Below are 14,497 nucleotides of genomic sequence, written 5' to 3'. Positions count from 1 at the left end.
TATCCTAGTGTGGCGAGCCAGTCTAGTTGACATTGGGTCATGTAGCAGCTTTTACAGTCTCCCTCGAGGAGGCCGGTGGAACGCGAGGACGAAGCAGCAGTAGAATCTTTGCCGATAGGCTCTCTCATGCGGTGATGGATTGGGCTAGTCGCTCGAGACGCACGAAGAAGGAGGAGAACACGCGAGACCAGAGCAGAGTAGGCAATGGGAGATGTGAGATCTCCTTGCCCTGCAGATATGGATTTTTACGACAATTCCTTGCCGTGTGCCGTGTGATGATGGGACGCTTTAGTCCTATAGCGGTAAATACGTGTGTTCCCCAGGCGTCGTGCGATGAGCGTGTGCGCGAAGATCTAGGGGATGGTTAATAATGTTTCTTTTATGTGTATTGGGGCATGTTACAACGTGTTTGATTGGACGTCTCAATTGTGGGGCCCCAATCCACAAGCACACGCCACGAAGACCCCTGATATGACAAGAACCCCGAGAAGTATAGGCGTTCAAAGTTGTCATGGTGGGCCCGAACCTCGTCGGGTCCCAAGTGGGGGATTGCTCCGCCCTGAAGGCAGTGACGCACGGTTCCTAGGATCTCCTCAGAAACAATAAAGTCTCATGTTAAAGGGTTTCAGAAATTTTAGAGGACTCCGCGGATACCAAGGTATAAGAGTTGACGGTCAAAGATTGACCACTTCGGAAAAATAGATGGAAGACATTGAACCAACTTGCAAGACTGAAGATGGAGAAGCGGGTAGGGAGGACCGAGGATCATCCTCGATTTGAAGACTGGTTTAGGGGCTACACCGGCTACTGATGGTATCCTGGACTAAGGGGTGCTTGCCACATCGGCTCCCGGCGATATGGGCCTGGCCGAGGACCTCATCCTATCTTTTCCTCTGACCACGCGCTCGAAGCCCTAGAGAACTCTGGCGCCGTTATCGGGATCCCTCGGCCGCCCTTCATGATCGCACGCGTCGCCGGCAGCAAGAACCGTGGCAAAGTAGTATGGTTGCCGCTGGAGTCCAAAAACCTAACATAGAAGGTGCCTCATCCATTGCCGAGGATTAGACTGCTTGCTATTGCCTAACTCAAACTTGGTGAGCCATACATTAGCCTAGATGGGGCGATTGCAATCCCAAACAACCGTCTGGCTTTGATCCGGGTCGGGGAGATCACCACGCTGTGCTCCTCTAAGTGTAGTATCGTTGATGAGTGATGAATGAAATTCCAAATTCACAAAAAACAAGACTTGAGTTGTTCCATGAGAAGCGATGATTTAGTCTTGGGCGCCAGGCTCTGTACTGTACAAGAGTTTTTTAAATAATGTTTCATATTGTACAAAAAAATGATTCAATGTGTGTTTCAAAAATGTACGTTACATTTAGAAAAATGCTCATATGCTTCAAACAAAATGTTGATTTAGAAAATTGCCTATCCAATGTAAAGAAAACTTATACAGAGTTTTTTTAATGTTTCATCTTGTACAAGAAATGTTTCAACATATCTTTGAAAAATATTTTACACGTATTTGACAAAATGTTCAAAACATGTATTTAAAAAATATTAATCATATATTTTAAAATTTTAAACGTATATAAATATGTGTTAGATGTATACAAAAAACGTATAATGTGTATGAAAAAATGTAGACATGAAAAACATATATTAAGAAAGATGTTAATCATGCATTTGAAAGATATTAAATGCATATAAAACGGGTTCCTGGTATATACTAAAAATATACAATGTGTATGAAAAAAAATCTCTATCTTTACTGCTTAAAAAGAATGTAAGGTTCCATGTTACACATTTCATCTCACCATCCCTTCATCCAACCTTCCTCGTGTGATAATAAATCACCTTAATTAGTTACCTTTTGAGCCAATTTCAATTTAGTTTACTATACAAAACTCTCATCAAACTATAAGGTAAATCACGGGCAAGATTTGATAAATATTTATTTACACAATCGCATTAATGTGGGCAAATAAATCACAAGCTAACATACTAAAATATTTATATCCCGTTGCAACGTATGTACATTGTCCTAGTAAAAAATAAAAGTAAATAATAAGGGTGAAATCCAAAGAAAGAAACAAAGAAAAAAGAAAAACAAAAAGGGGAAAATCAAAGAAAACCAAAGAAACATGAAGAGAACCAATGCAAAGTGAAAAAAACTGAAAAAAAAACCACGAAAAAAAACTCACATGAATATATAGTATTGGGTTGGCCGAAAAACTGCAACACCGTAATAGGAATCAGTATAGGCAACATACAGCTCCTGCGTCCCAACCTTGGAGCTTCCTATCCTATGTTTTAAGAGCTTGTTTGGGACTGCTCTACTCTTTAAAATTCAGCTCCGCTCTAGAAAACACAAACTAAACAGGGTAGCTCCATGATATGCCGCTTCGAGAAAAAAAAACTTATAATCTAGGGAACAACTCCCAGTTTTTTATGAGGCTCTTTAGGGGGTGCTTAAAAAAACTCTAGAAGCTAGATTTGGAGGAAAATTACCCGCCACTACCACCAGTAAGTGGATACCCCTTCGTTTCTCCCTCGTCATCCAATCAAATAGATCCTTTCCACCAAATTTCCCATTCTTAAAACTGGAGCTAGATGGAAGCCAAACATTATCTTTGGTAGTGCTAGAACTTCCATATAAAACTGCTCCAAAGTGGATTTGGTGAAGTGAAACTGATTTTGGTGAAGCAAAGCAGTCCCAAATAGGCCCTAAGCAATGTTCTGCCACTCACTCGCCTGAAGGCTTCTATATGGGTTGGCCATGGTACAGCCTTATAATATGTAATTTTTATAAAAGTATTAAAGTCAAAATATTGTCAAAAGTGGTTTAAATAACAGAAAAATAAATGTATCATGTTGAGAAAAAGTTCTTGTACCTTAATATTAATATTCAGACATTTGAAAATATATTGTTCAACTCATGTATAAAAGATGTTCATGTATATAAAATATGTGCTCATGTATTTTTTGAAAAAGTAATAATTTAATAGAAAAGAGTTTATGTATTTGAAAAGGTTGTCCGTACACATATGAATATATGTGATCATGTTTTTTTTAAACATGGTCAAATATTCACCCAAAAATTTAAATAGGAACAAAAACTTCACCAAAAAAGTAAAATCATAAAGAAAGACGGAGCAGAAAACGAAAATAAAAGGCAACAGAAAAAATTAGCGAAAGAAACGGGTAATAGTCCACGAAAAAACTAAAAGTGAGAAACCCAAACGGTGGGCCGGCCATATTGGGAACCTTGAGCCGATTGGCCGGCAAAATGGTGCTCACCGCCTAGAACAAATAGAGTTTGCCAACCCCTCAAAAAAAAAAAAAGATAGAGTTTGCCAATATTGACCTGACGCTGAGAGGAGGCGTAGTTGAGGCGCCAGGTTCTCTTCTGTACGAGAGTTCTGGTGATGAGTTGCATGGACAACAAGTGACCCGGCAGCGAATGGAGGCCACAGTAGAAGGTGCGGCTCATCAGGAGATTGACTGACTGAGACTAACCCTGAAGACGCTATCATATTCATATTCATATCAGGAGGGAGGGAGAAAGGGGATTGTCAGATGTTAACTTCTCACTCATAAACTGAACACAACTGGTGAGTTTCTGTGCTGCTATGAAAGCTGAAACAGAAGTGGTGAGTTTATGTTTACTCAATGTAGGGTACTGTTACAGTTCTATATAACTGAACATACATATGCATACATCAAAGAAGAATCAAGATATTATGTGCACTTCGTGAACTCTTCCAACGCAATGTGGTGTACACTCAGCAGAGCCTCTGTTAGAGAACAGACTTCCTGTGCCGCTATCGCCTAATGGGGCATACACACAAAAACACCCATCCAACCCAAGGGTGGTGATACATACTAGTATACAGGTAAAGTAACTAGGTATTGTAGTTTAGCTGTCTTTTCAGCTTTCAAAAAACTCACCAATCTTGTTTTCCAACTGCTCAGCAGTATACTCATTCTGACGACTCCTTCGTGACATCAATCGCTTCAATGAAAGTCCTCTCCGATTTGCCTGCAGTGCCAGTGCATGCAGGAAGGCCTTGTATGGTGTAACCACTAGATTCTTTATCTCGTCTCGCAGTTCGTACTTAAGACTAGGTACAACCTTCCAGGTCATCTGGCGATCGCAGATACTGACAATTCCTTGAGTAAATTCAGCCAAGGATGAACGGCGCGGGTTCTTCAGATAATCTTCCTTCGTCAATGACAGTACAAGTGGAGCCCAACATTCCTCAAAGTAGCCCCTTCTGTATCTCTGGATCATACAAATGAGCCTGCTCACCAGTTCTACATTCCAAAACGGTGCTCCTGGACGGCGCATCATCTGCCAAACATCACATGCATTATTCAAGAGGATTATGTATTCTCGGTCCTTTTCAGCTTGGCACATCTTTTTTGCATCTTCCTCCAGCTTCGATACCCAGCAGTCAAACACGTGAGAGTAAGGATCAACGGTGCAATCTCCAGTGGCGAGTATTAACTGCACCATATCTGTGTTGCTGTCGAAAAACTCCAGGACTTGATTGAAAACAACAGTTGCTGGATGAATGGTAGATTCTTCACTGTTATCGATGCCACTTGCAGCTTGATCAAGTACTCCACTTAAAGTAGCCACCATCTTACTCGCCATAACAGCAATCTCACCAGATCTGTTCAAAGGTAAGCCCTGTAAATTGTACAGGACATCAACGATTGCGTCAACGATAGTCAGCACTTCCTTAACATGGCAAGCGCACCAGCTTGCCTCGCTGAATGAACGTGCTAGCTCAAGGAGCTTCTCCACAGATTGCCCAGCAACCAATGAAAAGCACTCTTCTTTTACTTCTTGACATAATTGCTGACTGTTCCCATTCAGTTCTCGCCATATTAAACAGACAAGTGCAGTAGCAATTTTTAGCTTGATAACAATATCAGTTGATTCTGTGGCCAACACACAAGGATCTCCCTGAAAAACTGATGGGTTTCCTTCGACATTGGACAATCTGTTTCATGGAAAAGATTCAAACATCAGAATCTACTGCAAAAACATCAGAATCTACTGCAAAGTGCGTACAAACTTTCAGAAAGCCCCGCAGAAATTGTAAAAAATCATAGGCTCTCTCTCTCTCTCTCACCAAACATAATAGCAGATGTGTTCCAACAGAAGAATTCACTGTGGTAGAAACTACTGGAAAAATAACTGAAACAAAGGCAACCCCATCCCCATGATTTTAAACATAATGGTAAGAGTATAATTTGTTGTAGTCACTCAGTCAGAAGTTACTTGGTCAATTACTGAAACAAGTCAATTAACTCGATCGTTTTAAATGTGAGGAGAAATTCCATATTGCCAGCATACAGTTCTCCTTCCTTGCAGATGTCTGGTATTTTATAAGATTATATGAACCAGATATGTGCGCTAATTTAGGTGCCCGCAATAGTATCCACGCGGATTATATATTGTGCAAGAAATGCCATTACTGCAAGATTTAAGATGTAAAAGTGGTGTAGCAATTGGCAGGAAATCAGGGCATAATATGCTCTACATGGCAGGCGTATGCCGAGCATGAAACATGGAAGTGGTGTATGTGTTTCTCTTTTTATGGAAAAAAACAAGAATCCAAAACTTGGAAGTGGTATTAGAAATGTTCTGTAACTGGGTCTAACAGAGAAAGTGTGTGCTGAGGAGGACTTGATAGTCCAGCCGTACAGACAGAGAGACTTTAAAACATTGCACATTGCAGAAAAGTCTGGAGAAACTACCATATCGAAGCACATTGCACAGATAGTGCTCCGGTGATTCCCTTGGAGGCAAGAATTGTTGCACATTTAAAAAATATCCTGAGGAAAATACCATATTCACGTACTCCCTCATTCCTAAATATAAGTCTTTGTAGAGATTTCGCTATGGAGCACATACGGATGTATGTAGATGCATTTTAGAGTGTAGATTTACTCATTCTGCTCCATATGTAGTCCATAATGGAATCTCTACAAAGACTTATATTTAGGAATGGAGGGAGTAGTACATTCTAGTAAAATCTAGTGCCTACACAGAAAACACCAAACTGTATTCTAGAAAAGAAAATACCAAACTGCTCCTACTAGAGCCGTGCCAGGCAGTGAGAAAATGTTGCCCATTTCAGAGAAAATAGTCGTTAAATAAAAGTATCCGATAATAGACAGGGGCATGGGTACATCCTCTGTGGAGTTGAAAATTAAAGAGTGCTCCAGGGAGCTATGCCAACATAGAAGCAGAAGGGTTGCTGGTACGAAAATAAGGAGTGCCTAGATGGGGGTTCCGAGTGCTTTTTTTATCATCATTTGCTAGTACTCAGATTTACTGCAACATTGACCATTATATGGCATGATATGGACTAACAAAGCATGCAGCATGAAACCCATATAACATCTGAATGCAACATTTTGAACTACAGACTACAACATTGGCCATTGGGTTCAACGGTTTAACGTTAATCAAGTAAAAAACCTCGAATCAGGCAACTCATTGTCCATTTCATAAACGGAACAACAGTTTACAGCCAAACATACAGTGCGTGTGTGTAGAAAATGAAGAGCAGAAACGCACTGCTGCAAAGGATAAGTTCAGCTTGAGCTTTGTGTTTCAAACTTGTATGAGTATGGCTTATTGAACTTGTGTAATCCAGCGGTTAACTGAACCTTGGGAACAACTTGTGGCTATAAATCTGTGCTAAACCACTGGCTGTCTGCATCTTTAGCCAGGACAAACACCTGTATACTGGTACTACCTTAAAATGGAAACCCACTGTTCGTTGAATTCCATTGGAAAAATTAATATGCTGAACGCTTCAGAGAGCAGTGAATGAAGACAGCAACGCATCAGCAACATTACTGTTATCCCTCGCAATGAAAATTTGAAGAGAATCGAAAATGTTTCCTAACTGAACTTGACAGAGCAACAGGGACAGACAGAGTGTTCTAACAGAGACATCGTACAGAATGAAATTTCCGTGGAAAAAAATCGTACAGACTGAAACAAGAAAGAAAGAAAGAAAGAAAGAGATGGGTGAGAAATTGGTAGAGTGCTGCAACACCTGCGGATGGGGTCGTCGTAGTGGATCGCGGCTTGCCTGAGCATGCCGACGGCGTGGCGCCGCCCCCGCGTCATCTCCTCCATGGATTCGGGGTCGATGAGGCGGGCTTGAGGAACTGCTTCGAGGTAGCGGATTTGCGGGTATCGGAAGTACCCGTCGGCGCCGGCGTGGGGCGCCCTGCGACGGAGGAGGATTGGACGGGTGGTCTCTTCCTCTTCGAAGAAGCCGCGGGCGGCTGCGGCGGCGACTGCGACACCGTTCGCGTCCACCAAGGTGTGGGTGCGGGGCGGCTGCTGCTCCGGCAGGCGGCGGCCGTCTCCACCACCCGCGAACCCCTCCAGAGGCATAGGCAGAAGCAGGAGGTTCCTCCAGAGCCACCAGACGACGACGACGGCCACAGGCGCGGCGAGGTGGAGGGCAAGGTAGGCCGCCGCGGAGGCGCAGAAAGGGCGCGGCGGCGGGGCGGAGGCGCAATCGAGATTCGGAATGCAAGACAGATTGGCGTACACAAGTTCAGGCATGGCCGCCGCTGGCTCTGCTGGGGGTCGGAGAAGTTCCGGGGGAAGGGGGAAGTGGGCGGGTTGCGAGTTGCGACTGCTTTGGCTGTTTTTGCAAAGGGGGAAGTGGGTGGGTGCTCTTAATTTTTGGCTGGAATTTGACGACGGTAGCGACAGCTGAATGAAAATCTCCTCCTGCAAAACCGAGGTCTACAAAGGTTTGATTGGTATAGAAACGCCTCCTCAGCAAATTCTCAATAGTATGGAATGTTTGCACTGGTCATTTGAATCGCCTACTTCAAATTGTTACTAGTAGTATTCGTAGTGAATTACGTACTCCCCTTGTAATCAAATGTAGGGCATTACAGCAAAAACGTCCTCCATTTGTTTACAGTACTACAGATAAACTTTTTACCTCATCGCAAGATTTTTGCTTGTAATACTACTCCAAGATCATATACATATACTAGTGGTACTGGCAGAGAGGGCACTTTTTTATTAGTACTCCCTCCGTAAACTAATATAAGAGCGTTTAGATCACTAAACTAGTGATCTAAACGCTCTTATATTAGTTTACAGAGGGAGTACAACATTATTCCTATTCGAATAGGTATTAAATGTGTCCCCGCGAAACAAAAAAGAATAGTAAAATTAAATAGAATAGGTCTCCCAGGAGGGATCTATCTTTGGCGGTTAAAGTGGCGTGCCAGCGTCTGCTCTGTGTGTGAAAGAGACTAAGAGAAAGAGCGCGTTGATTTTGCTGATTTTTCACTACTCGACTGATGTAGAGAGAGAGAGAGAGATGACTGGCTACTATCCATGTGGCTTGATGTTGAGAGAGATGTACACTTTGAATATGAGCCTGATCTTCCCAGAACAGTGGCATGCATTTTAATCTTGTTGATGAATTAGAAAGAAACAGTAATTTGTAGTACTCCCTCCGTCCCAAAATAAGTGTCCTGAGCTTGGTACAAATTTGTATTAGAGTTAGTACAAAGTTGAGACACTTATTTTGGGACGGAGGGAGTACGTCGGAGCGGGCTGTCAGAGTACAAACCGACAATTTGCCGGGGTTTTTGACTGAAGGCATCGTCGGTAATTGTTGCCCGTAGCAAAAACACGCCCTCCTCCTTTGCTGTGATTTGGATCCATCCAAGTTCATCTTGAATGAGTTCCCAGTTTTACGGGATGTTTTGGACTTGAGTTGTTTATTTACATCACCTCCTTTACGAATTACTTATCTCAAAAGAAATTGGGATCACCTGTAGATCGGGCTTGTTTAAAATTTTGATTGCTTTTACCCGGACCGCTGGACTAAAATACAAATCCAACGATTTCCTTGTTGAGTCAAATGCATAAAACCACCATTTTAGCGTCATAACTCTAGTAAAGCAACCACTTTACAAAACATGACACTTTGCAGCACAACAAAATTGTGACAACGGCAACAACACACTGAACTGAAAAATGAGCCTGTTTTGATGTGGCCAATCGCGCGCTAGCCGACAGCGGTGACGGCGCCGCGCTAATGGTCGCTAACGGCCGTGCCGACCAAGCCGGTCGGCCCAATCCCTAAATTGGTGAACTGAAATTGTTGTCTTCCAGATCTCTCCAAGAGGCCATTGTGGCGGCGCAGAGGGGAGCGAGGCAGAGTGGTGCGAGAGAGTGAGTGAGTGAGAGGAGAGGATGGGAACAACACTGTTTATCTTTAGGGAACATGCCGACCAGCTCGGTCGATACGGCCGTTAGCGCGGCATCGTCACCGATGCGGGCCAGCGCGCGATTGGCCACGTCAAAACGGGCTCATTTTACAGTTTAGTGTTTTTTGTCACTGTCGAAAATTCGTTGCCGTGTAAAGTGTCATGTTTTGTAAAGCGGTGATTTTCCGAGAGTTATGACACTAAAATGATGGTTCGGTGCATTTTACTCTCTTCCTTGTTACTCCTCTCGCTGCGCCTCATCCGAACCGGTCCAATCCTCGACTTTTAAATGAAGTGAAAACAAGTTTAGCCGGATGAAAGCGAAGAAGGGAAACATAAGCCTAGGTTAACTTCCCTAAAAGAAAAGGTAAAGCTTAGGTTAACATCAGGGACTATGAGGCCGCCCATCGGCGCCACCACCAACGACCAGGCAGCAAGATTTTTCTCGTACGACTGGCTGAGCGGATAATGTAGGATATATCTTTCGCGCTATGTTGCGGGGATGATGATCGCTCGTGTCTGAATCCGAAGCGTGCTCCGCTCCGCTCCAGGCTTCAGGTCGTCGGTCAGAAGTCAGAACCAGAAGCTTGCTCGCCGGCTCGCCGCTCCGGAAAGAGGCCTATCTCGTGGCCACTCGTCCGCCAGGCCAGGTCGCTCCATAAACTGAGCAAGCAATAGGCGAGGGAGTAGCAAAGCTTCCGAACCGAACTGATCGAGACGCCAAGACCTCTGATGGTTTGCGCATGTGCCTTTTGTTTGTGCTGCTATTACTCGCTCCGTTTCAAAATAAGTGTCTCAACTTTGTACTAATTTCAGTATAAAGTTATACTCCCTCCGTTCCTAAATGTAAATCTTTGTAGAGACTCTACTATGAACTATATACGGATGTATATAGATGTATTTTAAGTGTGGATTCATTCATTTTGCTTCGTATGTAGTCCATCCAGTGGAATCTCTACAAAGACTTACATTTAAAAACGGAGGGAGTACTAAGCTTGAGACATCTATTTTGGAATGGAGAAAATATTATATATTATTCCTTTAATTCTGAAATAAGTGACTCAACTTTATACTAATTTTAGAAGGTGAGAGTACTACTAAGTACTGTATGTATGTGGCGGGTGCGTGTGGGTGAAAGAGAATCTCGCCCCATTTGGAATTTTCTTCGCTTCTTTCTTGACGGGACTCTACTATTCATTTTTATTTTCTGACTAGCAGTATAATTCAATACTCGTTCAGAATCGGTTTGACATCTGACGTTTCATTTGGGAGGCAGTAGCAGTATGTACCTGCTTAACGACATCAAGCATGGCACTTTCTCGCCAAGCCAATCTCGAGGACTACTATGCTTATCCATTGTTTGTCCGGTGATAATAACCTCAGAGCATTTTCAATAGCCGCACTATATAAACGTCGCGTTAAAAAAGTACTCCCTCCGTTTAGGTGTGTAAGTCATCTTACGAAAACTAAATAATTCCAAAACACTTAGGCGCGGTGCATTAACTTTTACCTTGTTTTTTGTTTCTTGACATATCAGCCAATAAAAGATGTGGGGTGTGCATGTTTTTAATGACTTGAGACTACCAAACACAACATGTAGTGGTTAGTTCATTGCATGCAAGGCTATTAATTAGCAAATAAACATTAAGTTTTCTCGTTTTCCCCTCCTTCTTGGTCACGATGCACAACCTAAGATGACTTACTCACCTAGACGGAGGGAGTAGTGTTTTTAGTGCGCGCTATTGCTCCGGGCGCTCCAGCGGACACGCGAAAACCGCGCGCGGCATATCTAATTCAGCGTGCGGGCGAAAACGTCATGGCGTGCCGTTTATTTGTTGTGTCCGCTCCCGCACGCTGGACTCTCGAGCGCTCGCTCGCAACTCTACCTACCCATCCAGCCACTGCCGCCGCCGCCGCCGCCCGTGCTACCCCATTTCTTCCGGCGACCGTTCCGGCGCTTCCCCAGCCTCTTCCTGCGCGGTCGTGGCTTTCTCCGTCTCCCTCTAGTCAGCGCCGCCCGTCGCGCGCAGCAGTCCTCCGACGAACAGCGCCCGGCCGCCCACTGCCGCTTGGCGCCCGCAAGGTGTTCGACAAAAAACCCGCAAGGTATGTATTGCTTCCAACTTCACATTTTTACATGAAATTTGGTGCATGTTGTGTAGTTTTTTATAGCCTAGTTTTGAACATTGTAGATGAGTTCATCATATGATTCTTCCGAAGAAGAATTTGATATCGAAGAGGAGGAGGATCTTGCAATGATCCTAGCTATGCACATCAATAAAAAACCGAAGCACGGTGGTTCAGTTATGGGTCGACAGAAAATTTGGAGGGATAGGATCGATGCCCACAACAGATTGATGAGGCACTATTTTGTGGAGAATCCCACATGCCCCGAGTCATACTTTCGTCGCAGGTTTAGGATGAGCACCGAGTTGTTCAGGCGCACTACAGAGAAACTAGCGAGGCATGACCGTTTTTTTCAGTAGAGGAGGAATGCCGCCGGAGAGCTTGGGCATAGCACCTTTCAGAAGGTGATAGCCGCTTTGCGTATCTTGGCATACGGTATCCCCGCTGATCTAGTTGATGATCACTTGGCCATGGGTGAGAGCCAAGCCAACATGTGTGTCAAGCGCTTCGCAGTCGGAATTGTGCAAGTGTTTGGCCCAGAGTACTTGAGATCTCCCAATGCTGAAGACGTCGCAAGGCTATTGGAGATGAACAAAGCTCACGGGTTCCCAGGTATGCTTGGCTCAATAGATTGCATGCATTGGAGTTGGAAGAATTGTCCAAAGGCATGGCATGGCCAATTTCACGGACAAAAAAAGGGTTCCACTATAATCCTTGAAGCGGTGGCCGATCAAGAGACTTGGATTTGGCATGCTTTTTTTTAAATGCCTGGATCTTTGAATGATATCAACATTGTCAACCGGTCACCACTGATGAGTAAGATTGCAAATGGTGAACTGCCACCGGTGCAGTTTGTAGCTAATGGTCGTACATACAACTATGGCTACTATCTTGCGGATGGCATCTACCCAAAGTGGCAAATATTTGTGAAGCCGTTGAAAAACCGGAAGGTAAGAAATATCTTGATTTCCACAATGCTCAGGCGGCGGCTAGAAAAGACGTGGAGAGAGCTTTTGGGATTTTGCAAGCCCAATTTGCTATTGTGAGAGGACCGCTAGATTTTTGGGATCAAAAAATGTTTTGATACATTATGCACGCTTGTGTGATCATGCACAACATGATCATCGAGAATGAGCGTGGTCAAGATGTAGACTACTCTCACTATGATCTCTTGGGACATCCCGTGCGAGTGCGATGGAGGGCTAAAAGAGTGGCCCGTTTTGTTGCCTCCTATCATGTCATTCGACGTCCGGCAGCGCATAATGATCTTCAGAAGGATCTCATTGAGGAGTGGTGGGCTTGGAATGGCCGCCAAAGAGCATCATGATTTGTGCGTTTGATGTTGTATTGTTGAACTATTTGTTGTATTTGATAAAAGATACTATTTGTTTGAGTTGTAATAATAAATTGAACTACTTATTATTGATCTATTTTGTTTGTGTTTGATCTTCTAGCTTGTGTTTGGAGCGCATATGTTGTTTGTGCGAGAGCACACGTGCTGCATTTTAGCACGTCTGCTGGAGCTACGCGTGCGTGCTGCATTTTAGCGCGCCTGCTGGAGCCAGCGCTGCGTACAGCGCCAAACCTGACGATGGGCGCGCCGCAAGCCAGTTTTTAGCGCGCCGTGCGTTGAGCGGCTGTTGGAGATGCTCTTATACCTTGTTTTTTTTGCAAAATGTTAGCTAAATGCTTTCTCTGTCCTAACTTACAGCCTACCAAAAATGTCTTATCGCTTGGAAAGGAGGTATTAAGGGCATCTCCAACACCGACCCGAAAACCTCCCGCAGCTGTTCGGACTGGGCTGTCCGGACCACGAAAGCCATCCAAGGCCGATCTGTATTGGTTCGCGGAGAGGTCCGGATGCGATTTTTTCCGCAAACCGAAGGCAAACACGGGGGAGGTTTGTGGGAGTGCGGACACACGAAACGTCGCTCTCCGCCCCTTGGCCCACCCAAAAGGAGGGCCAAGTCCGTGCTTTCGTAGCATCTCGCACTGTTTCCGCGTCAAAATCCTCCATTCTCTTCTTCCACTCCCCGCTGCTCTCCGCCCAATTCCTGCTCTTTTCTCCCACCCTCTCCTTCCCTCCGCCGCTGACGCATGGAACCGGGTATCACGCTTGCCTGGAAGATCAGCTCAGAGAAGTGGCAAAATCGCCGCGTCAAAGCAAGAGCCGCAAAGGAGGAGAAGATGAGGAAGCGTCTGGCCTCCAGTGGGGCTGGTGGTGGCAATGGTCATGACGGACAGGGCAGACGGGGCGGTCGGTGAGGCCGTGGAGGATGCTGCCAGACGGGCGCGCCCACAGTACTGACGGCACCATAGCCGGAGCCTTACATGCCTCCGTACTACTACGCCGCCAATTAGCTCGCAAACCCGCCAGTGCGGTTCCTTACATCATCGATGTTAACATGGCGCCACTCTTCTTTGAGTATTCTTCATCGTCGCTCGTCCGGGCGAGGACGGCAGGCGGAGAGCAGATGGGTGCCTGCGCGTTGTTTGCTGCAATGTCGAGAGCGGGGGAGCCATCGTACGACGCGGAGAGGGAGATGCTCGATATCATCCACGAAGGCGGCGAGGGAGGATGAAGGGGCTACGAGGACGGGCACATGAAAGACTCAGATCCCACCCAGTTGGGAACTACCAGCGACAGCAGTCCTACACCCAGACGGCCACGCAACAATCCTACACCCAGACCGTCAATGGCACATAGCAACAACATCATTAGGACTCCAGAGCAACATCCGGATGGTGGGGAGGAGGAGGGGGACGATGACGACGATGATCCGGATGATATAGCCAGCGATCCGAAGAAGAAGGGCAAATGAGAAAGTTTCAACATGCGGGAGGACGAGCTGTTGTGCAATGCATGGTTGGGCACTAGCCTCGATCTTGTCCATGGCACTAATAACCCACAAGTATATGGGATCGCAACAGTTTTCGAGGGTAGAGTATTCGACCCAAATTTATAGATTCAACACAAGGGGAGCCAAAGAATATTTGTAAGTATTAGCAGTTGAGTTGTCAATTCAATCACACCTGGAGATTAAATATCTGCAGCAAAGTGATCAGTAGCACAGTAGTATGGTAGTTT

The 14,497-nt window shown here is 44.9% G+C and overlaps 1 protein-coding gene across 1 annotated transcript; it reads right to left on the bottom strand.

Moving 5' to 3' along the window:
- Positions 1–3,683: 3,683 nt before the first annotated feature.
- Positions 3,684–7,632, bottom strand: LOC119366871. The gene is made up of 2 exons (XM_037632566.1): positions 7,086–7,632; positions 3,684–5,012 (listed from the first exon to the last, which is right to left on the bottom strand). Exons 1-2 carry the CDS (start codon positions 7,604–7,606, stop codon positions 3,932–3,934), a joined length of 1,602 nt encoding a protein of 533 aa, XP_037488463.1. The 5' UTR covers positions 7,607–7,632; the 3' UTR covers positions 3,684–3,931.
- Between the last annotated feature and the right edge of the window lie 6,865 nt (positions 7,633–14,497).

This window comes from Triticum dicoccoides, chromosome 2B (assembly GCF_002162155.2).
Source record: "Triticum dicoccoides isolate Atlit2015 ecotype Zavitan chromosome 2B, WEW_v2.0, whole genome shotgun sequence".
Lineage (NCBI taxonomy): Eukaryota > Viridiplantae > Streptophyta > Magnoliopsida > Poales > Poaceae > Triticum > Triticum dicoccoides.
Note: the sequence above shows the minus strand (reverse complement) of the source record. Positions and strands in the feature narration are given on the sequence as shown.

Coding starts and splice junctions, on each gene's coding strand:
- LOC119366871 (XM_037632566.1), bottom strand. CDS start 7,606: ATGCCTGAACTTGTGTACGCCAATCTGTCTTGCATTCCGAATCTCGAT. Junction 5,013..7,085: donor TACGACGACCCCATCCGCAG/GTGTTGCAGCAC, acceptor TCCATGAAACAG/ATTGTCCAATGTCGAAGGAA.